General features: G+C 33.4%; 2 protein-coding genes across 4 annotated transcripts; one reads left to right on the top strand and one right to left on the bottom strand.

Moving 5' to 3' along the window:
* Positions 1 to 2298: 2298 nt before the first annotated feature.
* Positions 2299 to 9749, bottom strand: LOC110682169. Its single transcript, XM_021858430.1, has 8 exons — positions 9379 to 9749; positions 8825 to 8910; positions 7648 to 7794; positions 7441 to 7549; positions 5821 to 5944; positions 4604 to 4877; positions 2900 to 3026; positions 2299 to 2778 (listed from the first exon to the last, which is right to left on the bottom strand). The coding sequence occupies exons 1-7, from the start codon at positions 9515 to 9517 to the stop codon at positions 2919 to 2921; spliced, it is 987 nt and encodes a 328-aa protein (XP_021714122.1). The 5' UTR covers positions 9518 to 9749; the 3' UTR covers positions 2299 to 2778; positions 2900 to 2918.
* Positions 9750 to 15554: 5805 nt separating this feature from the next.
* LOC110682168 (transcription factor TGA4-like) lies at positions 15555 to 20994 on the top strand. Of its 3 annotated transcripts, none has more exons than XM_021858429.1 (9): positions 15555 to 15795; positions 17311 to 17441; positions 17556 to 17633; positions 18501 to 18560; positions 18647 to 18724; positions 18840 to 18897; positions 19536 to 19807; positions 20045 to 20275; positions 20439 to 20994. In XM_021858429.1, exons 2-9 carry the CDS (start codon positions 17322 to 17324, stop codon positions 20589 to 20591), a joined length of 1050 nt encoding a protein of 349 aa, XP_021714121.1. In that variant the 5' UTR covers positions 15555 to 15795; positions 17311 to 17321; the 3' UTR covers positions 20592 to 20994. The 3 variants fall into 3 exon arrangements, with proteins under 3 accessions (XP_021714121.1, XP_021714119.1, XP_021714120.1); XM_021858427.1 differs by having other exon boundaries at positions 15556 to 15795; positions 17203 to 17441; XM_021858428.1 differs by lacking the exon at positions 15555 to 15795 and adding an exon at positions 16469 to 17009 and having other exon boundaries at positions 17203 to 17441.
* Positions 20995 to 21406: the final 412 nt, after the last annotated feature.

The following is a 21406-nucleotide window of genomic DNA, read 5'->3' as shown; positions in this document are numbered from 1 at the left end:
TATCACAAAATTATGTGTTGGGCAGTATTATTATTAATGTAACATTAGACTTGTCATTTGTATATGAATCATCTATCTTATTCTCATTATTTTTATTAGAATTAATGTAGATAGAGTCGAATCTTTGCCGAATAAACCATTATCGACTACTACTGCGAAGAAGCTAACTCGAAAGAGTATCATACCTATTTCATATTATTTGCAATGATTAGACATTTTTATCTCTACCCTATGTTAAATCGTAATATATATAAAACGGAGGTAATACATTATTTTGGCGGTTTGTTTAAAGGATTGAGCTAAATTAAATGTCGAATGTTGATATGCACAATCAATGTACTACTTTCTACATATATGACTATATGAGTATATGACAGCATATTTTCGTTAAAAAAAAAAGAAAAAAAAAAGAAAGAAAGAAAAGAAAGATATGACAGCATATTTATGACTGAAGAATGATCCAAAGATGAAAGTATGAAACTAATTAATCCAACCCTTTTCTTCAGATTCAAGATTCAACAACCTAATCAATACTCGTACAACTCAAAGATTTCATATTAACATGAACAATTAATTACAAGTTTACAACTACGTACACCAAAATAAAGAAAACAAAAACAAAAAAACAGAACAATAATTTCTTAACTAAGCAGAAAATGATCCATCAAGAGCAGCAACACCCACTTCACTTTTTGGATCAACAACCTTAATTTGTATGTGGGTTTCATGGAACAATTTGTATTCCTTCAACCTTTCAATTGAAGCCAAAAACGATGTCGTTTTCGCTTCATCAGCACCTATCTTCTTCATCATCTTCACCCTTCTCTCATACTCTTCAGCAACTAACATAGCAATATCTGCCATATCTTTCTTTTTTCTAGCTTAAACACAAACTTAATTACTTGTTTAAAACTTGTTTAGGAGATAATTGTGTGTACTATGATAAGGAAACAAAGCAAATTGGTTGAGTACATATATAGTCGGTGAATATTATGGATAAGACTAAGAAAAAGTTGGAAAGATTCAACGTACACTCAATTACTTGTATTAATTTGGTATATTATTATATTGCTAGTTGGACAATGGTATTTGGATAATGGTTTTGGTGATCCGCCCATTTTCTTGTTTACCAATGGCAATGTGCATGCATACAGTGGATGTTATCAATGACGTCAAACGTGTTCTTCATTATTCGGTGGATGCCCATCGATAAGGTTTTTACACCCACTCAGCACTGACTACTGTCTTTATAAGTGCTGTCAGTTTAACTTTTATACTCTGTCCCATAATATAATTTCTGTTTATACTTTTTTACGTAATTAAAATTTTGGAGAAGAAAGTGGATAAAATACATTAATAGAAGTGAAAAGTACAATCGTAGACAAAAGTTAGAGAGAGAAAATGGAAAAAAGTACAAACAAGTGCAAAATTCAAGGGTAAATAGGACGTACAATGAATAAAATTATAAAAGTGAGAGTATAATGGTCTTTACATACTACTCCGTATCTGAAAATGAAAACGGGAACAACATTTTGGATCTCCAAACTAGAAAAGCAGAAACTATATTATGGGACGGAGGGAGTACATCCGTGTAGTCTCAATTACCAATACACTAACATCCAATTAGTGATATCTCACTGCTATAAAGTCTTGTGATCAAAGTCTATTTAGAGCACTTTGGGTGAAAATTATCTCACAATTATAAAGTCTTGTGGTCAAACTCCAGTTAGGGCACTTTGGGTGGAAATATCTAATCCTCACTTCAAAGGCTCAAACTACTTAAAATTGATGTAATTAGTGAAAGCAAGGAAAAACGTGGTCATGTTTGAATGGATAGAGACTGTTGGGAGCAGTTGCATGTGCTTTCCAGTGGGCTGTTATGATGGGAAATTGGGAACCACTATTAGTTGATATGAATCATATGATTGTTTAATGAACTTGATCCCTTCGATTTGTTCCATACGAGAACAGTACGTATGATTTTTAATGTTGATCTGCGGAGAGTGCAGTCTGCACCTCTTTCTTCATTTGCCATGTTGTGGGTCAGTGGGTCAACATGCATATATCACGGTTGTATTTTAACATATCGCTCTCAGAATATGACTGAACAAGTCACACAGCATTGTACTTCTATGAGAGATTCCGGTCTGATATGATAGTGTTCCTACAAAATCGAAAGAATGTAATGCCAATATTGGTCCACGGGCTAAACATGAATCCTCCCCCCTCCCCTCTCCCCTCTCCCCCGGCTCTTCTCTCCTCTCTGCTAATAGGAGTTCAAGAAAGTAAACGTAGAGGAAATGCAATCATTGAAGCAGGTTACTGATTTCAAATCTTCAATACATAAAATATCCGATACATAATATTGGTAAATCTTGAGTGCATATTTCACTAGTCACTACTTTCCCTTTCGTTTGGCTGGAAAAATCTACTTGTACAATGGTTGTTAATAATAGACTACATGTACATCTACAGGAGTTGTCAGCATCAGATAAGGGGGAAACAAAAACCAGAAGACTTGAACTGTTAACCCCTCAGAAAAGACCCAAAGGTGAGCCAGTTTGGTTTTATAAAGAAGACATTACATTTGTATTTCCAAACCAGATGCTCTCCTATAAAACATATCGCACTTTCATGTGCCAAATGATGACAATCTATCATTTTGTAATGCATATTGGTAACTCGGTATGTGCATGGAAACAGATTATACCTGTACAGACAGTAGAGCAGGCGAAAACCATCACCAAAGTTTGCTCCCATAAAGGATCATTCGACCACCTAACATATGTCAAACAAAATAAATGTCAAGCTCTCTCAGAAGCACATTACTATGACGAATTAGTAAAATATCAGTTGACTGCCTATCCATATTTCAGAGTACATTCTAATTCAACATTACCTGCTTCTCTTAAATTAGCTTACAAAAGCCCAAGAGATTTAAGCTGCTGCACATGCTCTGGTGGGAGAGGTGGGGGAGTCCAATCAGATCCTGGCAACTCACCATCTACATCTTCAACTACATACTCCTGGAAACCATTTCAAGAAAAAGGTTTTAAAAAAAACAAAAGCAAAAACAAAAAAGAGCTTAAACAAAACAAAGCTTCGATCTGCAGAGAAGTAAATTAGTCTACATAAGAGGTTAACAAGCAAAAGCTATGCTCAACCATCCTATCAACCACCAGATGCATTAGCCATAAGATGGGATGTGGTAGTTCCACCAATTTCCGAACTTGAGATAACAACAAGTTGCGTGCTCATAGCTTATATGGATTTCAGGTGGTCTTAGGGACTAGGATAGATACCCCACTTAAGTCCCATGTGTATGTATCACTTAAGAATCAGCTGTAGTTATCTACCCGTATTATCTTACAGGTTGCAATTAATATCAGCCATGGTGTACATTAATTCATCATGTGAACTCTAGTATTATTGAAATTTGCACATTTCTTAGCCTCATCTTTATGCCTAATAATCAAAAGGCAACCAAAAAACGTGGCTGAAAACTACTCGTGTATATAAAATCAACGCCAAGGCAAGTACTATTCAAGATAGGGGATTTAAACAGTTTGAATATTACAAAACAGATTTTTCATTTGGTGCCTGTTTCCCACTACCAATTAAGCATATATCGCTCCTTCACTCTATATTCCATTCTTCAATGACCTCAAAAAAAAAAAAAAAATCTTCATCACCACATATATGCTCAAGTGCTTAATGCCATTAGAGGAACCAACAAGATAATTTCCAGAAGCCACTCACTGCCCTGATTCCTTATCCTGATCCTGAATAACCTCAGGAACCTCTATCCACTAATTTAAACACACAAAAACAAAATGATCTAATTCAGAAATAATATATCTTCCCAGGAACAAGTTATTATCAGGGGATTACATTGAGTTAATCACACAACCAAACACAAATGCGAAACCATACAATTAAGTCAAAATTTTCCTGGAATAGAATGGATTACACTAACAGCATATTTGGAAGACAAATAAATCATCATAATGATAATGAGTTTGTGTAATTTTGCCTTGAATATCTCATCTATTAGGCAATGGCATTGTGTATGTGTGTACCTCAAGTTAGTGTGTAAACCAACTATTTGCAAATGTCCACAATTCATTAAATTTAATAATCAACGCACTCCAATCCCAAGATTCCCAATCCAACCAGAAAAAAATAATGACCGAGAAATACTAAAAAAAGAAGGAAAAAAATAGACTGGCAACATGAAACACAAGACAAACAGCAGCTTCTCAATAACGAAAATAATTAGGTTCGGGATTTGCATGCCTAGACCTAAACCAACTTAACACCATTTCTTAAAAAAGGCATAATATATTCCATCAAGAAGCATTTGTACCAAACTAGACAAACTGTAAATTCTGATTAGCAACACCTCTTACATGGGTTATTGATTTCTAGGTGAGTTCTAGCACAAAGAATACATGCAAGAAAGCTAACTAGGATGTCAGCAGAACAGTGCAAAGATCCAATGCATAATGTAAATGCAAAATATTCAATTAGCTGTTTCTTATCAAAATTATAAATGAACATCATTATATGCACATGCGACACTAAATTGACAAGGAGATGTCACCTTTGTAAGCATCCTTTTAGCAAGAATGTGATAGTGTCGTTGCCAAATTCTTTGCCCAACCATAGTGGCAACAAGTACACTATAGAATATCCCAATCACCGTGAACAATCCCAATACAATCAGAGCCATTATAAACAACAACGGTAATCCGGCTTCTCCAGCACCTCCCAAACAGCTCCCACACTCACCAATTGAACTGGCACAGCCTTGGCAGCATGCAGTGCAATCGGTCCACATACAAAGTGTTCCAGGTAAATGGCAGTCCGCGCATAATCTACAAAACAAAAAAAAAAAAAATACTGAATGATATTGACAGGCAAAAGTTGCTATATTTGCAGTCTGCAGAAACCAAGTAAAGTAATCCACTTCTGATTCCTTTAATAAATATATCAAGTTATCAACTGTTTTTTCCCCCTTCAAAGAACACAAAATTTTAGAGACAATATGAGGTCACGGTTTCCTAGATTTTCATGTTAAAGATTGATGTAATTTGAGGCCACGATTTCCAGGCTTTCAATCTCCCATATGCAATGTGTCCATTACCTTCAATCCCAATGAGCATGCGTTCAATAGCAAGGCTAACGATTTGTGTTGTAGTGACTTATAAAGTTGTATTTAGTAGTTTGACTTTCACCAAGTCAAAACACTAAAAGCTATTGTCTAGCCTATAAGATTGCTTTTCGGAACATTGGAGTGGTAACGGTGGTTCAGGTTCATGTCCACTCTTTCATAGCAAAGAAACCTCTCCACTAATTTCTACTTTTTAGCAAGGATGCCTTTGTGGAGGGCACACAATTTCCAAATACTTTTGTTTTGGCATATAAGTGGGTAGCATGTGATTAGGGTTCCTTTTCTTTATATACTCTTGACTCCTATAAATATTTGGTCCCTCTTACCATGTATATCCTCTATTCCCAAGTTAATGAGAGTTTTCTAATCCAAGTCTAGATAACAAATGAGTGAATGATTGTAACTAATACCTCCACTAGTCCACTACTGACAATGACTGGCTTTGTTGACGGACTATCAAGGCATTCAAGGGCTAGTTTAGAGTACATAAGGCACAACTACTACTTAAAACAGTATTTTAACTTTATATTTCCATATAATTTTTCTATGCAACTTAGTTTAAAAAATCAGCAAAATTTGACCACAGACCGCTAGCTAATAGTGTAACAAGTTTTTTTTTAAAAAAAAAAGAAAAAAAATGGGCATACCCTGGATGGCAGCAACAAAGACAAAGTTCTCTACAAGGTTGTGCCAGATCATTCCGCACCCTTCTGTCATAACAAGTTATGAAACAACCCGACAAACCAAGCAAAGCAAAAAACAAAAGTGCACCTGAAAACCACCAAGCATAATATAAGCAGAATATATTGCACATGTTTAATAACGCGACAAAGAAAGATGCAAACATCAAATTCTAGATAATTAAATATCCAAAGAAAACATGATTTGCCTTCTCACAAAGATAATGATAAAAATAAAAGAAAAGCAAGACTTTTAAGATAGAGGTATCAACATTGATCATGTGCTAATGAGTATAGGTTTGCAGAGTAATAATCTAATAAACTAAAGAGATCTCACGCGGATATGCAGAGGCATGGAAAAAAAAAAGAAGAGAGGATCCTCGCTGCATATAAGATATTGTCCCTCAGCAGGATAATTAGCAAGTCATATTGCAACAGCAGACAATCCACTGGATAGGATTCAACCATGACTTTGAAATCGTGAAGAGGTGCAATATAGGTACAGAATTCACATACATTGGAAAAGAGATGGTGAATATTAAATTCAAGTTCATGTGCATAGAAAAGCAAGATTCAGTTATGAGGGTGTCCTTTTAACTGATTTTTCTGAGATGATGAAATCAACCCCACCAAACTTGTCACATGCCAAGGCCTACGTTTCAATTCTAAAGGTGGTGGGGCAAGGAGCATCATGCAGAGACCAATACTAAACTGCTAAGACTAGCAATGCAAGGCCCATAATGGCCAGATAACCCAAAACCCAGAAAACTTCCCACGACAAGAGTCTGTACATAAACCAAATCCACAAGGAAATATGAAATAGAACTGAGAGAAGAACTGTATTGAAAAAATAATGATAAGTAGTTAATTAAGCACCCATCAAATGACAATCAACTAATCAAGTCAATACTTCAGATTAGAGTTGTTTAAGTATTGGCTTGGTTTGTCTTCCTTTGTGTTTATAAGTGAAGCAAAATACAAAGTACCCTTGCTTTACGAGAGTGAATCCTCACAAAAGTTACCATTACTTTCATTTGAATAGGTGAGTGCATCTAATAAAACAATCTAAACAATCTAAATCAACCATTGGTGAATGAAGCTGCAGAAATTCTAGTTTAAACCTTAAATTTCTTTCACTGAGTAATGGTGATTACGAATTAAGCCAATTTATATTTCATTTACGTGTCACCTTCTATTTCACAATGACTTTCTACCTCCTAATTTTGATCGCCAAATTAAATATTAATGCCATTTCCAATACAATTTTCCACCATAATTACTAAATTATCTTCACAATAGCCACATACGATGGACTAAAATATAATCGTGTTTCAACAACTTAGATAATTAATATATAACATATAGACTAAAATATTTTTTGGAAGCCATCTACATACACATAAAGTCTCAAACATGTCAAATTTTGTCTCCTTATTGTCATATATTATTTGCCTAAAGTCCATCAAAGAAAAACAAGGCACATACGTACAAAATTCCATTCCCAAAAAACATACGAAATATAATGACAACCCATAAGCAAATAATTAACTCTAGGGACTAGAATGCAAATGAATCCAGATACTTTACCACAAATGTAGTAAAAGCTGAAATGTTTATCAAAGCCCCAATAAAGCTGTAGCCAAAAATCTTGATAGCCATCAATCATATATACTATATATGCCAGTGAAGCAATTACCTGGACAAAAGTAGAACATGTAAAGATCATAAATGTTATTTTTTTAAAAAAAAAAAAAAAAAAAAAAAAAAAAAAGATGCAGCAACTGGGTGACCTACAAGCTGAACGGCTAGAAATATAAACAGAATATCTCTTGTCACGAAAAACCGAAATTTCAAGGTCCGCCATTTTCGGTCAGCAAGAGCATGAACCCTTAAGTAATAAGGAGCCTTGCAAGTAGTGCAATGGGCAAATGCAAACCCTTCCTGCAAACAACAAATGCATACAATATGAGATGGAAGTATGGAACAATCCAGATAAATGAATAAAATGCCACTAAATACTCCTGGGCTTAATTCACTAATAAGTAAACTTTTGGGTGCTCAGAAAATAGAATGCCCATATTCTAACATGGAAGCAAAACTCAAAACTTCAAACATTAAGTCAAACAAGAAAAAGTCCTCACTGAACGAAGAGTTATTACTGGGAGAATTACATGAGACAAAATTAATTTAGAGATGGAAAACACAACTAGAAAATGATCGAAGAGGTGTAACAAAGGGCAAGTCATCCTAAAAGTAAAGGTAAATTTGATAGAAACTTGAAGAAATCAAGTTCACTCAAGTATTTTCTTCATACCATGGCTATTATAATCAATTCCCCCACTTGGATATCTCTAGCTCCCAATTACAGTTTGGATATTAATTAGCCACCATGCCTGCAAAAGTTATAGGCCCAACTAGAGCTGGTTATAGGGAAGCACCCTTGACTTGCCTCTAATCAGACCAGGTTGAGAAGACTCATAGTTATGGGCTTATGGCCCATGGGTGTGATTCTGATCTGCCCCAAAGTAATTATAAATTCATACATGTGTCAGGGAATCAGGGATGGCCTCGGGGGCATTTTTTATCAGAATAGCCAGAATAGTAATTTTCATTATGTAATACTTCAACAAAATTGTGGATACAAAATATCACAATTTCTATACAAGAATAGAAAATCCAAAACAAGCTCCCACTACGAATCTAAGCATATAACTAATGCCTAATAGCAACAAATATTCACATCAATTTCTAGTGAAGACAAACTGTACTCATCATGTATACTAAAGCTTGTAACATTTATGGTGGGGATGTTCATGGTATAAAGCTTATTCTAGGAGGATGTAATGGTAAAGATATTAAAAAAAAAAATTAAAAAAAAGACCATAAGACAATTATGAGACAAATTGGAAGTACAATGCATCATGCACTACACAAATGGAATCCCACTCAACAACCAAGACATTAGACATACCTTCACAGCTCGCCATTGATCCAAGCATTCTCGGTGTACATATTTTGATGTACCCTTGCACTTACATGGAGTAATAAAGTCTCGACCTGAGAAAATCAACGCATTTCAGTTCTATAACAAACAAATCCAAGCAATCCAAACCAAAATTATCCATTCAAATCAACAAAATCACAAGCTTCAAGCAAAACAACCATAAAGAATACATCACTTCACATAATTCATGCCAGAAAATTAAACATCATGATCATACCACTAAATCATCAAGCTTGATTCTTGAATTTATGCCATTTATAGATATAGATTAAATCAACCCAACATCAACCAATTTCAATTCTAAATTACGCCACAGATCAACAACCAAAAAACTAAACAACAACGATTCAAACACATTGCAACTTCCAACGACTAAGAAATTAAAAACTCCCAATTTCCAGATTAACAATCGAAAATTTGTAAAAAGATCAGTGAACCCAAAGCAAAATTGGAAAAAATTGACCAAGTTGACTATCAACATGAAACCCTAAAAAATGGGAGAAATAGAGAGAGAAAGAGACCGTCAGTTTCGAGACAAATACGGCATTGAATTTGTTCAGAAGGACCAGCTTCAATGTCGATCGCGGCCGAAGGAAGAATGGGAGATGGCGGCGACATAATGAGAGGAGCAGCATCATCATCATCGGCGTTGCCCGCCATTGACGGGCTTCTTGAAGGTCGAAGCTTCTCTCTCTTTCTCTCTCCTCTGAAAGTGTGATTGTGTTTGTTTTCCGATGAGAGAGAATCGGAAATGTTATGAATTGAATTTTGGATTCAACGGCCCGATCACTTGTGTTTCGGAACTAGTGTGTTGCTCAACGCAAAGAATACGTTGTTGGCGGAATGCGATACGGCTCCGAACTATTCGTCTATTCACCTACTTGCTACTAGACAGTTGGTAGACGTCTAGATAGACCCGTCAATGACCCAACCCGAAATTAAAACCAAAAAATGAATGACTTATTGATCAAGTATAACTCCAATTTGTAATTAATAAAGGTCTGTTTTCGTAGACTGGACTCGGCTGAATTGAATAAAATTGAATTGAACTAACTTACTAAATTAAACTGAACTGAATATTTTATAAGAGAAGGAAATTAGGAGCTGAACTAAACTGAAATGAACTGAAAATAAACGTATGAGAACATGTCCTAAGTCAATGACTCCTCAACCGAATAAAACTGATACAAATTGATCTACTTAGGTGTACATGCATCTCCCTAAGGCCTTGACTTAACAAAGATCTTTACTTAAATTTGCAATCTTAACGTGGTCAAGTCTCGTCTCAAACTACCTTTTTCATTTTTATGCATAAAAGTATCAAATTAAGGTTAGCGTTGAACTTTTTCTAAATTCTAAAGTTTGGGTTTACTTGATCAAATTGAAGCCTCTTTTGTAAACTCTACTAATTTCCCTACTTGTTTTGTCGTATTATTATTTTTTAGAGGGATATTTGTTTTATTGTTTAGATGCACTCATGTACATTAATTAGGTTTATGTGAATATTTTCATAATTTGGAATTTTGGTGCTTAATTGGGCATATATGAGCCTAATTTAATAAAGAGTAATAATAATTCAACAATCTAAGTAAAGTTTGGCAAATAGTAGTTACTTTTTAACAAAATAGCTACTAGTTTTTTTATTCATAGAATTAATTTTTTTTAAAAAAAAAATAAATTAAATTCGACATAAGTAAGTTGAAGAAAGCATTGTCTTACTTACTCCATTAGAATATAATGTACACCACTTATAAGCTCAAAATTAAAGAAGGGGAAAAAAAAAATTCAAATTCATGAATTTGAAAAGGGTCCTTTGGAGGCCAAATCCAATCTTGATGCATATCAAACTTTACACTCTAAGCTAGGAACTTGAGCACTTTCAAATGCTCAAAATTTTGTGTTTGATGTTCGTACAAGTCCTAGTCAAAAGTTGGCACATTTGGGCAATTTTATTGCATCATAATCTTGGAAAATCCCTCTAAAATTAAATATTTTTCTTTAAGGCTTTAAGAACCTTTGTAATTGAAACCAATGCCACCTTCCATCGAAAAAGATCCACCTACTTTTAATGGTTGATTTGTACTTTTTTTTATAAAGAGAAGAAGCATAGATATGGACTTTGACTAATTGTAAGGATTATGTAGTTTTAGACTTAGGGCATGTTCTGATTGACTGAACTGAACTAAACTAAATATATTATGAGAGAAGGAAATTAAGAACTGAACTGAACTTATTAGAGCTGAACTAAACTGAAAATAATTTGAAGAGAACACGCCCTTAATTCAAAGTTCCAAACCTAGGGCACACTCTCATACATGTTTCACATGTCTAATCCCTATACCACATTATATATGATCCTACCACAACCAAGGGTGAAGCTAAATCCTAAAGGAAGCCTCCATGCATGGCCCAACTCCATGGTTCTTTATACTACCTCCGATTTTTATTATTTGCAACTTTGGAATAAAAAGCGGAGGTAGTATTTTAAAGTTGGCCACAACTAAAATTTGGATACAAGTTAACAATGTTAACTAGTATAGTAGTATATGTATCACAATATAATAGGTGTCACATGTCTCGCAATGTGACAATGGTCAAAGGACCCAAAGACTCACATTTGCATCGTTGCATGTAAGAGGTCTCAGCTTCCCATTTAATTTTGTTATGCATTGGGTGTAAGGTAAATTTAATGTAAATTATTGTATATCAAAAGTTACCCATATTATCATAAAAGTTAATCTTAATCCCATACAAGCTATCCTTATTACTCAGTTGCTTTTATTCTCACAAAATTACTATAAAACTATCAAAAGTTACACATATATGACCCAATCTACTTTTATTCTCACACATAACCCTTAAGCTATTAAAAGTGAACAGGCCCTATGCCTAAGAACTTTTTTTTATCCCCAAGAATATATAGTATCAATCATATTACATGCAAGATTGTTCAATATCTATACTTTGCAAAGCATATATAATCTGTACAAGACTTGATGACTAATGGGCTAAGTTCTTGCTACAATTAAAATATGATTAAGAGTTAATCCCCGTTCGAATCAAATCAATATATCATGGAACATGAAAGATTATGAAACATTAAACATCAATCTCAAGAACGAACATAATAATAAATTAATGAAATCGAATCCATTATATATTTAATACAGAGTACATGTCGAACTTATACTCTAATGTTATAATTAACTTAAACTTATCAATCTTCAACCTAAAAGACGTGGCTTATTGGCATGAAGTTGTAACTTAACATGGACCGTTGTAAAGAATAGTAGAGGTGGATAAGTGGATTGGCATTATTCCCTTGTACAACTAGCTAACTTTGTTCATATTTCTGTTACTAATAGAAAACTTGATTCTCAAGACAACTAGGAAATAAAAATTATAAAGACTTTGTTACATGATTCGATTCAAACAAATAGAATACAGAACACTATAATAAGAATCAATAAAGTTTGGACTTTTTAAATTTGTTATTGTTATGTGGAGTATAATATAAAAAAAAGTCAGGCCACCTAATTAATTAACTAACATATAAAGTAAAACTGTACTTGTTGTTTTTCTTCGTAGATTGAAGCCGAAGACCACGAATGATAAGAAATGACCCCTCGTAGCTTAACTGGGTTACGAAGCAGTAAAAAAACAATTAATAAATTCCAACTGTCCATAAAAAAAATTTACGTATCCTAAAACTTTTTTAACGTCAAAAAGTCACTAAAATTCTCGTATCATTCACTTTATTTTACTAAGTTTAATCATTTAAGAAATATAAGTTCAAGTAATTAAGAGTTAATTAGTCCAGATAAAATATATTTATAAAAATTAAATTAAATTTTGATTAAGTTTTATGAAGGTTTATCCAAGTTTATATTGTAACTACCTAATAAGTTCACTATTTCAATTAAGTTCAAGTAAATTAAAAAACAATCAAGTGAATATAACGCACCCTAAAACATTATTTCTCAATTTGAGTGAAGTATTGTCTCTATAAACTATTTCATTATCGTCTTTCTTTATTAAACCTTAATCATAATCATCAGTGCATGTCCAATTATACTTCCTCTATGTCTAGGAAAAACGAGATTTTTATTTAAGAACGAGGTAAAGGAGTATTACGTCGTAAATAATTGAATTTTTTATTTATAGAATCAAAAAAGAAAACCAAAGTGCATGATGATTCACTTGATCCGGTAGGAAAAAAGAAAAACCAATAATGAATAAGCACATATATAAAAATAGAAATTAAGAATGATCAATTGACATAATGACGCTTCTGTGCACTCAAAAGTCGTGACATGAATATAAGGTTTTGGCCCTTTGATCCCACTATCCGTTACCCCCATTTTCACACTACTACCATTGCTCTAATATTACTGTTACATAAAGAATTAGGTTATAAAGCTTCAAATCAAACACTAAACACATCTTAATGCGTGATTTTCACGCACCTATTACCTTTTTAATTTTCTCTTCTAAGCTAGCTAATATTGTACTTATTTTTATTAATTAACTATTGTTTAATACTCTAGCTGGTGTTGAAAGTCTATTTGCCCCCTAAGCTAGATTAATTTGGCGTTTGGATAAAGGAGATATTTGAGAGATTATATATACAAATATATAAAAAATTTAATACATGTATGTAAAGTTTTTGTCTCATTATGAATTATTATGAGTAGTTATGAAGTGTTTGGCAACTAATTTGATACTTGGATAAAGTATTAAGGTGCAAATAATTTCTAAGGTTCTACGATTATTAGTTTGTACGATTTGGTAATGATAATAATTCAGCTATAGCTTTTTTCTTTGCCTAGTTTGTATGATATAAGGACTATTTTTATTTACTGAACTGAGTTGAATTAAACTGTTTATGAGAGTAGGAAATTAGGAATTAAACTGAACCAAATTATTAAAATCGGGATTCTACTTTGAATCGGAAGGGGCTATCGGAATCGAATCGTAAGATTCTACCGACATGCATAATCAAGACGTCAAAACTAAATTTAATTAAATATATTGAAATTATGAGTTTGAAACCTAACTATTGATAGATAATAGTTATTTACCCATTGAGCAATCAATACTTGATAATATATAATTATAAAACCTATATAATAAACATGTTTTTAACTTGTAAGGATTTCGCTAGTTAATAAAAAACATGTAAAATCGGGAAGAAACATAAATCAAATCGGATGACATACATGAATCGTAAAATCATAAGATTCTAAGATTTAAATTAGGATTTTAATAACTTTGAAATTAAACTGAAGAGATCAAAACAGATCCATAGTAACGTACCACATGACATGTCTTGTTGTACATTATAATTTCTGAAGTATCATCAGGGTTATTACCACAAAATGTTCCACAGAATTCTATTTGTCTTTTTCTTGTAAACTTTTATATGTGACTTGAAATTTTTTAGTCCCACAAAAATTGTCATTTTTGCATTTAATTAAAAATTAATGAGAAAATTAAAAGCTCTACACAATAACATAATTTTTATTTTTTTTTACCTATTTAGGAGAAAAATAGCCTATATCACATCTTATCTACAAGTACGTGAGAGTAATGAAACATAATAATGTGCCGAGTACAATTTAACAATATACCGCAACAATACAATATAGACAGCACACATCACACACAAAGTAAAACAATCAAGAACTAACATATAAGTATGAAAATAAATAAAGACGAGACCATAAAACACAATAAATAAATTTTTCTTGTAGTCATTATCAATACTTTCACTAAACTTACCTTAACTTTTACACCATACAATAAAACAATAAACAATCAACTAATGATTTATCTACATCTTCAAAATCTATAAATAAATTACTTGTAAAAGTTAAAAACTCAAACACAATCACTTTATTTTAATTAATTAGTATCTTTAACACGAAACTAACAACAACAACAATACGTACGATCAATCCATCACGAAACCTAACAATTGTAAAAAAGCTAACACAACATACGTGGGCAACCACATAAAAAGTCACGCGCCAAAATAAGCGCGTGGATAAGTGTCTTATCCACCCGCCAAAACGTCAACCCTTTTTGTAGGGTCATCTAACATGCGCCTAGTGCGCGTAGGATAACACCATATTTTATCAATGACCTGGTGCGCATGATATGATCATATAAATATTACCAACAAAGTGGAAATATGACGCCATCATCAACATCAACAGCAATTTAATTATTAATACTACTATCAACAACGAAAAAAATAAAAATAAAATTAGGAGAGAGAAAATAACGATGTATGTATCATATGTTCATTCGCTTACTTCATCATTCAAAATGATAATAACTCAAAAATATATAACAGTCCACTTATTATTGTTATTATTATTATGTATTATGAATCCTCTTCATTTTAAATTCCTCATAAAACATTATTATATATTATCACTACTTGTCCAATTACATTACAACATCCCACCTATTTCTTATTTTCTTCGTTTACGACAAATCAGTTTTTAAACAATTATTCATTCGTTAACTACTACGACTCCACGAGTACTCTTCTCTTCTCATTCAAATCGCTTCATAAAGTTCTTCCTACTTTTGCTACTTATTAATTATTAATTAATTTAATTTTTCTTTTTTATTACCCTTTATCTGAATAGTTGAAACCACTTAAAGTCGGGACTACTTATTTTTAAGAGACGAAGGGAGTAGAATAGAATACTCGATTATAATAAACCCGAAAAATAAAATAAAATAATGATGATGGTATCTTTTAAGCTAACCTTGCGTTCGTCTTGTTATTATTAATTCTCTCTCACTTGTCAAAAAAATGGATTCCATTTCTGGGTTTCGTTGGAAGATTCTCCCACATTTATTTCTTCCTACAATCCAATTCTCCTTGTATTTCTCGATGTTCTTGAGATAATTCCAAGTTTCAGGTAATTTGTTACTTCATTAATACAAGTTTTATCCTTAAATTTGATAATTATTTTAGTTAGTTAGCTAACTAATAATATGATTCCTTTTTTTCTTTTTAATTCTTCTTTTTTTTTTTTTTTTTTTTTTTGGATTTGCTTTTGTCTTATGATTTGATATAGCATGTCATAGACTTTAATTTTTGTACTTACTTTTATTTATTTATTTTTTGCTTTTTTCTATTGTATTACTACAATTAGAAATACTGCTACTATTAGAATTGTAAATTTCCTTTGCTGTTTTTCAGATTTCTTACCTAAAAATCGTTACTTTATGTATTTATTCGCTGTAACGCGAGTTAAGGATAAAGTTGCGTACATTTAAATCATCACCTTCGAGCTGACTCGAAGGTGATGATGGTAAATATTGTTAAAATATTTATGTTTTTGTTGTCAATTTGGATGATATTAAATCAATGGTGAAGTAGAACATAATATAGTGGGAATAATAATCATTGATTCCAGTTGATGGGATGTTATATGAATACATGTTTATTCTTAGATGTGATCCTATAATTCATATTATATACTTAATTTAGTTAGAAGTTATATTGTTTGATTTTTCAATCTTGTTGGAAATAATTTTGAGTAATATTACAAGGATTTAGAAATGTTTTGTTTTGTACTCCCTAATTTTGATGTATAATTATTACCATACATCAAATATTGCACCGGCGATTTTATGTATGTGTATCATGATCTTAGTCATGTGAGTTTGATTGCATATATACACATGGAATAGTATTGATTAGATGAGGGTTTAATTTAGTGTTGAAGACCGAAGAGCGAATTAAGTGTCTTGTGTTGTGTTGTGTTGTATTGATTAGATTAGGGTTTAATTTATGTGATGAGTTTGATGGTGGTTTTCAAGATTTGAAGGACTTCGCTATAGCATGTATCTATGGAAGCATTTGGAATATCACAAAGGGACATACACTAACTTGATTGGGAATATGTTGGTGTAGTAACTGATAAATGATTAACTGAGACAGTTAATTTCCGTTAAAGATTGCTGTTTAAGGTGGATGTTTCATCAGGAGCTCAAGTGACATTGCAATATATTGTGAACTAGAATTGGTGTCACCAGTGAAACCTTGGTGCTCGTTTTTTTCGATCAGGATGGATTGAGCGGAAAAGATTTGATCACCTAAAGTGTGTTCTTGTGCGATAAAGCTTGGGTAGTTTGCACTTTGTTTCTTGGTTACTTAGAATTACTACAGCAGTAACTTGATAGTTTGGCTAAAATTACATATTGCTGTGTATTGGGTTTGCAAATTACATGTGTTTTCTACTTAATGACATGATTTCCATTAAAAAAACAAGAATCTATTCTAATATATACCTTGAGCTGATGTAAGGCATGCATTTCAGGTAATGCAGATTTGTTGGGTTGTTGAAGTTTGATTTTAGTAGCTAGAGAAGTTGATAGTCGTTTTTTACTTCATATGAACATGAATTCGCCTACTGCTCAATTTTTAGTGTCAAGAAGGATGAATATATACGAGCCTCTTCACCAGATTAGTTCATGGGTAGACAGTTTCAGAGATGATGGCTTTCCAAATGTATCTCCGTCCACTGTTGTAGAAGTAAACGAGAGACTAGACACCTTGGTACATTTGATCAGCATTATTCTCTTCATACTTCATACATTCTGATTCTGGTCAATTGTTAATCTCATAATGTTCTCTGGCACTTTTTTAACCTTCACTTTCGTTAATTCACAGTCAGAGGACACTTCATCTCATGGAGGACAGGTACCTTCAAACAGATATGACCAGGAAGCATCTAAACCTACTGACAAGGTAAAAATAATTACTGTTAGTGTTTTACCAGAGTTCTATTAAGATAACATGTTGGCTTTCAAGATTTTGTTTGTCTTAACTTGATTTAATGATTCCACTTCTTGTTAATTGTTGTTTTCTTATTCTTATTTGATCCGGAAGATCTTGAATGTCCGCTTTCTTTGTCAAAACAATATCATGTTCTTTACTTTTTCTACTGGCTACTTTGAGAGTTCAATTGCACACTCCCTTTTGGTACATTCCCTTGAAAAATATATAACTCCTGTGTAAATAACACGATCAAAAGTCTTGCCTACAAATCAAGTTTGTTTTTGTGATTTTTTTTTTTTTTTTTTTTTTTTTTTTTTTGAAATCTGAACATTCCTGATTAAATGGTCGTCCTTAAGTGTAGAATTCACTATGATGTACATATTTTCTTTACAGGGTATGTGTTCCCTCAGTCGTAACCCCCATTTTATTTGTATTCCCATTTGGGGATTTTGAACAATCAAATCCCATATATGCACTTGAATGTTGTTCCACATTTTGGAAAAAAAGAGCAAAATCACCATTTTCTACTTCTAGGAAGTCACTTTATCTGTTGCCAATTGGTTTTAAGACAAAGCCTTGCTTAGTATTTTCCCAAAATTGCTTGCAAACTGTGATTACACAATTCATCTTGTTGCTATCAGATTATATTCGATTAGTTTATGTGACACTACTAGTTATGTTTTAGTAACATTTGTATGTGTTGCCATTCACTGGCCCCTGAGGAGAACATGGATTGGACACTAAAATGAGCATTTTGCCAGACAGATGGTTTTGATGCTGATCTGCATTTTCTACTCCAGTCTTGTGAAAATTTCTTTACTATTCTGCCTTTTTTAGGTACAAAGACGTCTTGCACAAAATCGTGAGGCTGCTCGCAAAAGTCGTATGCGAAAAAAGGTGGGAAGAGAAGTGTTACAAGTTTAATGAATTGTGGTACTTGTTTTTTGATGATCTAATGCATCTTGGAACTTCGTTATTTATAGGTCTATATTCAGCAATTAGAGTTGAGCCGTTCGAAATTGATGCAAATGGAGCAAGAGCTTGAACGAGTGAGACAACAGGTATGATGATAATTGACATAATTCTCATTGCCCTTCTTATCTACTATAGATGTGTTTCCTAAAGACTGCCTCTTTAATCAAAATGCTAAAGACATCCTTGAATGGTCGATTCCAGGGTACGCTTGTGAGCAGTGGTATTGATCCGCTTCCTTTCTCTGCCACTGTAAATTCAGGTTTGCCTTCCAATATGTCTGCTTCTAGCATTTTTCTACTTAAAATTTTTGTCTTTTGATAAATTGCTATTTCAATTAGTTGTTTGTGTAATATATAGCTGCAAATTAAATCATTATTTTAAGAATGCACGTATTGCTCATTCAATCATTTAAAAAAATAAAAAATAAAAAAAACTGCTAAGTGGAGTAAGGTTTAATAAATTAAAAGTAAGGAGTCTTTTGAATAAATAGCCTTCTTATTTTGTTGAATTGTAGAAGTGGGTACTGTTTCATAGCTTGATATATCAGCAATCTATTTTCAACCAAGATCAATTTAAGTCATTTGAAAGTTGTAACCGGAGTGCTGAGTATAGCCTTTTATTGTTAATTGATATTGAGATAGACTATGAAACTATACTGAAGTAAAGTCAGACTATATTGCTGCCAAAAAAAAAAAGAAAAAAAGAGTCAGACTATTGGGAACTTGTGACTCCAAAGTGTCTCTTGATCTCATTTCCTATCTCCATTACTAGATCCTATGCATTCATCCGGATTTACCAATATGGGGTTGTTTTTAGTGCATACCTATTAAGCTTACTTTTATTTTAAAACATGAGATTTATGCATTCTTTAATAATTGTTTTTTTTTTTCTTTTTAGGGATTGTTGCATTTGAGATGGAGTATGGACATTGGGTTGAAGAGCAGAATAAACAGATTTGCGAACTCAGAAATGCATTGAATACCCATATAACCGATGTTGAACTTCGGATTCTGGTAGATAGTGGCATGAAGCACTATTTTGATCTTTTTCAATTGAAGGCAGGTGCAGCAAAGGCCGACGTATTCTATCTCATGTCTGGGATGTGGAAAACGTCAACTGAACGCTTTTTCTTGTGGATTGGGGGGTTCCGTCCATCGGATTTATTAAAGGTGAAGCATTTTCTTTCCATGTTATGCTTCCAATATGTTGGTGAAATTTAACAAATTCAGATTAAATCAGTTGACTTCCCTTCTATCCTTTTTAAAAAATAGAGAGATGTGCTAGGCTTGGTCATGTTTTAGGATTGTTTTGTACATGAAAGATGTAATGCTGTCATGCTGATTGTTTTGGTTAGTCTTCTTAAATATTACGAAATTTGACAATATTTGCTTTCATGACACATATAGGTACTTGGGCCTCAGCTTGAACCCTTGACAAATCAACAAGTGATGGATGTATACAACCTCAAACAGTCATGTGAGCAAGCAGAAGAGGCACTGTCACAGGGAATGGATAAACTCCAGCAGACTCTGGCAGAAACCGTAGGTACAGATCGATTAGGCGAAGGGATTTACACTTCAGAAATGGCTAACAATGCAATTGAGAAACTTGAAGCTCTTGTGAGCTTTGTAAACCAGGTAATAACTTTATAATTTCATCATAAAATCCTCCATACCTTATTCACAATTTCTTTTCCTGCCCACTGCATTCTGCCTATTTTGGTGGGGAACTAGTATCTACCCTTTTCGCTTCCTGTTTCAACAGTGTAGGTCAGTTAACCTTTGTTCCTTTGTCCACCAGGCAGACCATCTTCGACGAGAGACCCTGCAGCAAATGCACCGGATCCTCACTGTACGTCAAGCAGCTCGAGGCTTGTTAGCTCTAGGAGAGTACTTCCAGCGTCTAAGGGCTCTAAGCTCCCTATGGTGCAGTCGTCCTCGACAGCCATCTTAGTTTAACCGATAAAGTATCAATTTTTCAGCCCATCAAGGTGCGTTTGCAGCAATACTATTATTGCACTTCATGTATAGCTTGATATATTCTTGAAGAACCGCGCCCTCCCTCAACAGGAAACTTTGTATATAACAGCAGCAATGCAATTGTTTCCGATGCTTGCCCCTACTGTTATGGACTTGAAAATTATATTTTTGAAAGTTGGTTTATCCATCTGAGTGTGATGTATGTATGTACATGTAAATGATGTAGGCATATTTGTGTACGTCATCAATTTTGTAAATCATTATCTTAGTGCTATCCAATAAATATATGAAGGCAATGTAGTAGGCAGTAGGCTCACTCATACATGGTGCAGTCAACTAAGTGAATCATGGATTCATGGTGCATTGGTGAGGCTTGGTATACTAAAATCTGGACTGACAAATTTTTATGAGCAATGTTGTAGGCTCATTGAACATTGCTCATATATTCGGTCTAATGATGTTTGATGCAAAAATGTGAAGTATGTAATCATAATGTGGAGATCCAGAAGCTCTGAATCCTAGACCTATACCCTCCCGGCCTCCCCTATAGGCTGCTGCGGATGGCAGGCAATCCAACACTACTTATTTTTGAGCCAGGATGTGCCCCAGAGACCAGGGGTAGATTCAGAACACTTTTTATTTGGGATAAATGGTCATTTTTATCAAGCTCGCCTTAGAGCTTGTTCCTCAAGAGCGCGATATTATAAGTTCATGTTTCACTATGAACATTTTAGGGTGGGGTTTCTTTACCTGTCTGCCCGCCCTGCCTCATGGTGTATGGGCTTGACT

The sequence above is a fragment of the Chenopodium quinoa genome, unplaced genomic scaffold, assembly GCF_001683475.1.
Source record: "Chenopodium quinoa cultivar QQ74 unplaced genomic scaffold, ASM168347v1, whole genome shotgun sequence".
NCBI classification, from domain to species: domain Eukaryota; kingdom Viridiplantae; phylum Streptophyta; class Magnoliopsida; order Caryophyllales; family Amaranthaceae; genus Chenopodium; species Chenopodium quinoa.
This window is presented reverse-complemented; position numbering and strand designations above follow the sequence as displayed.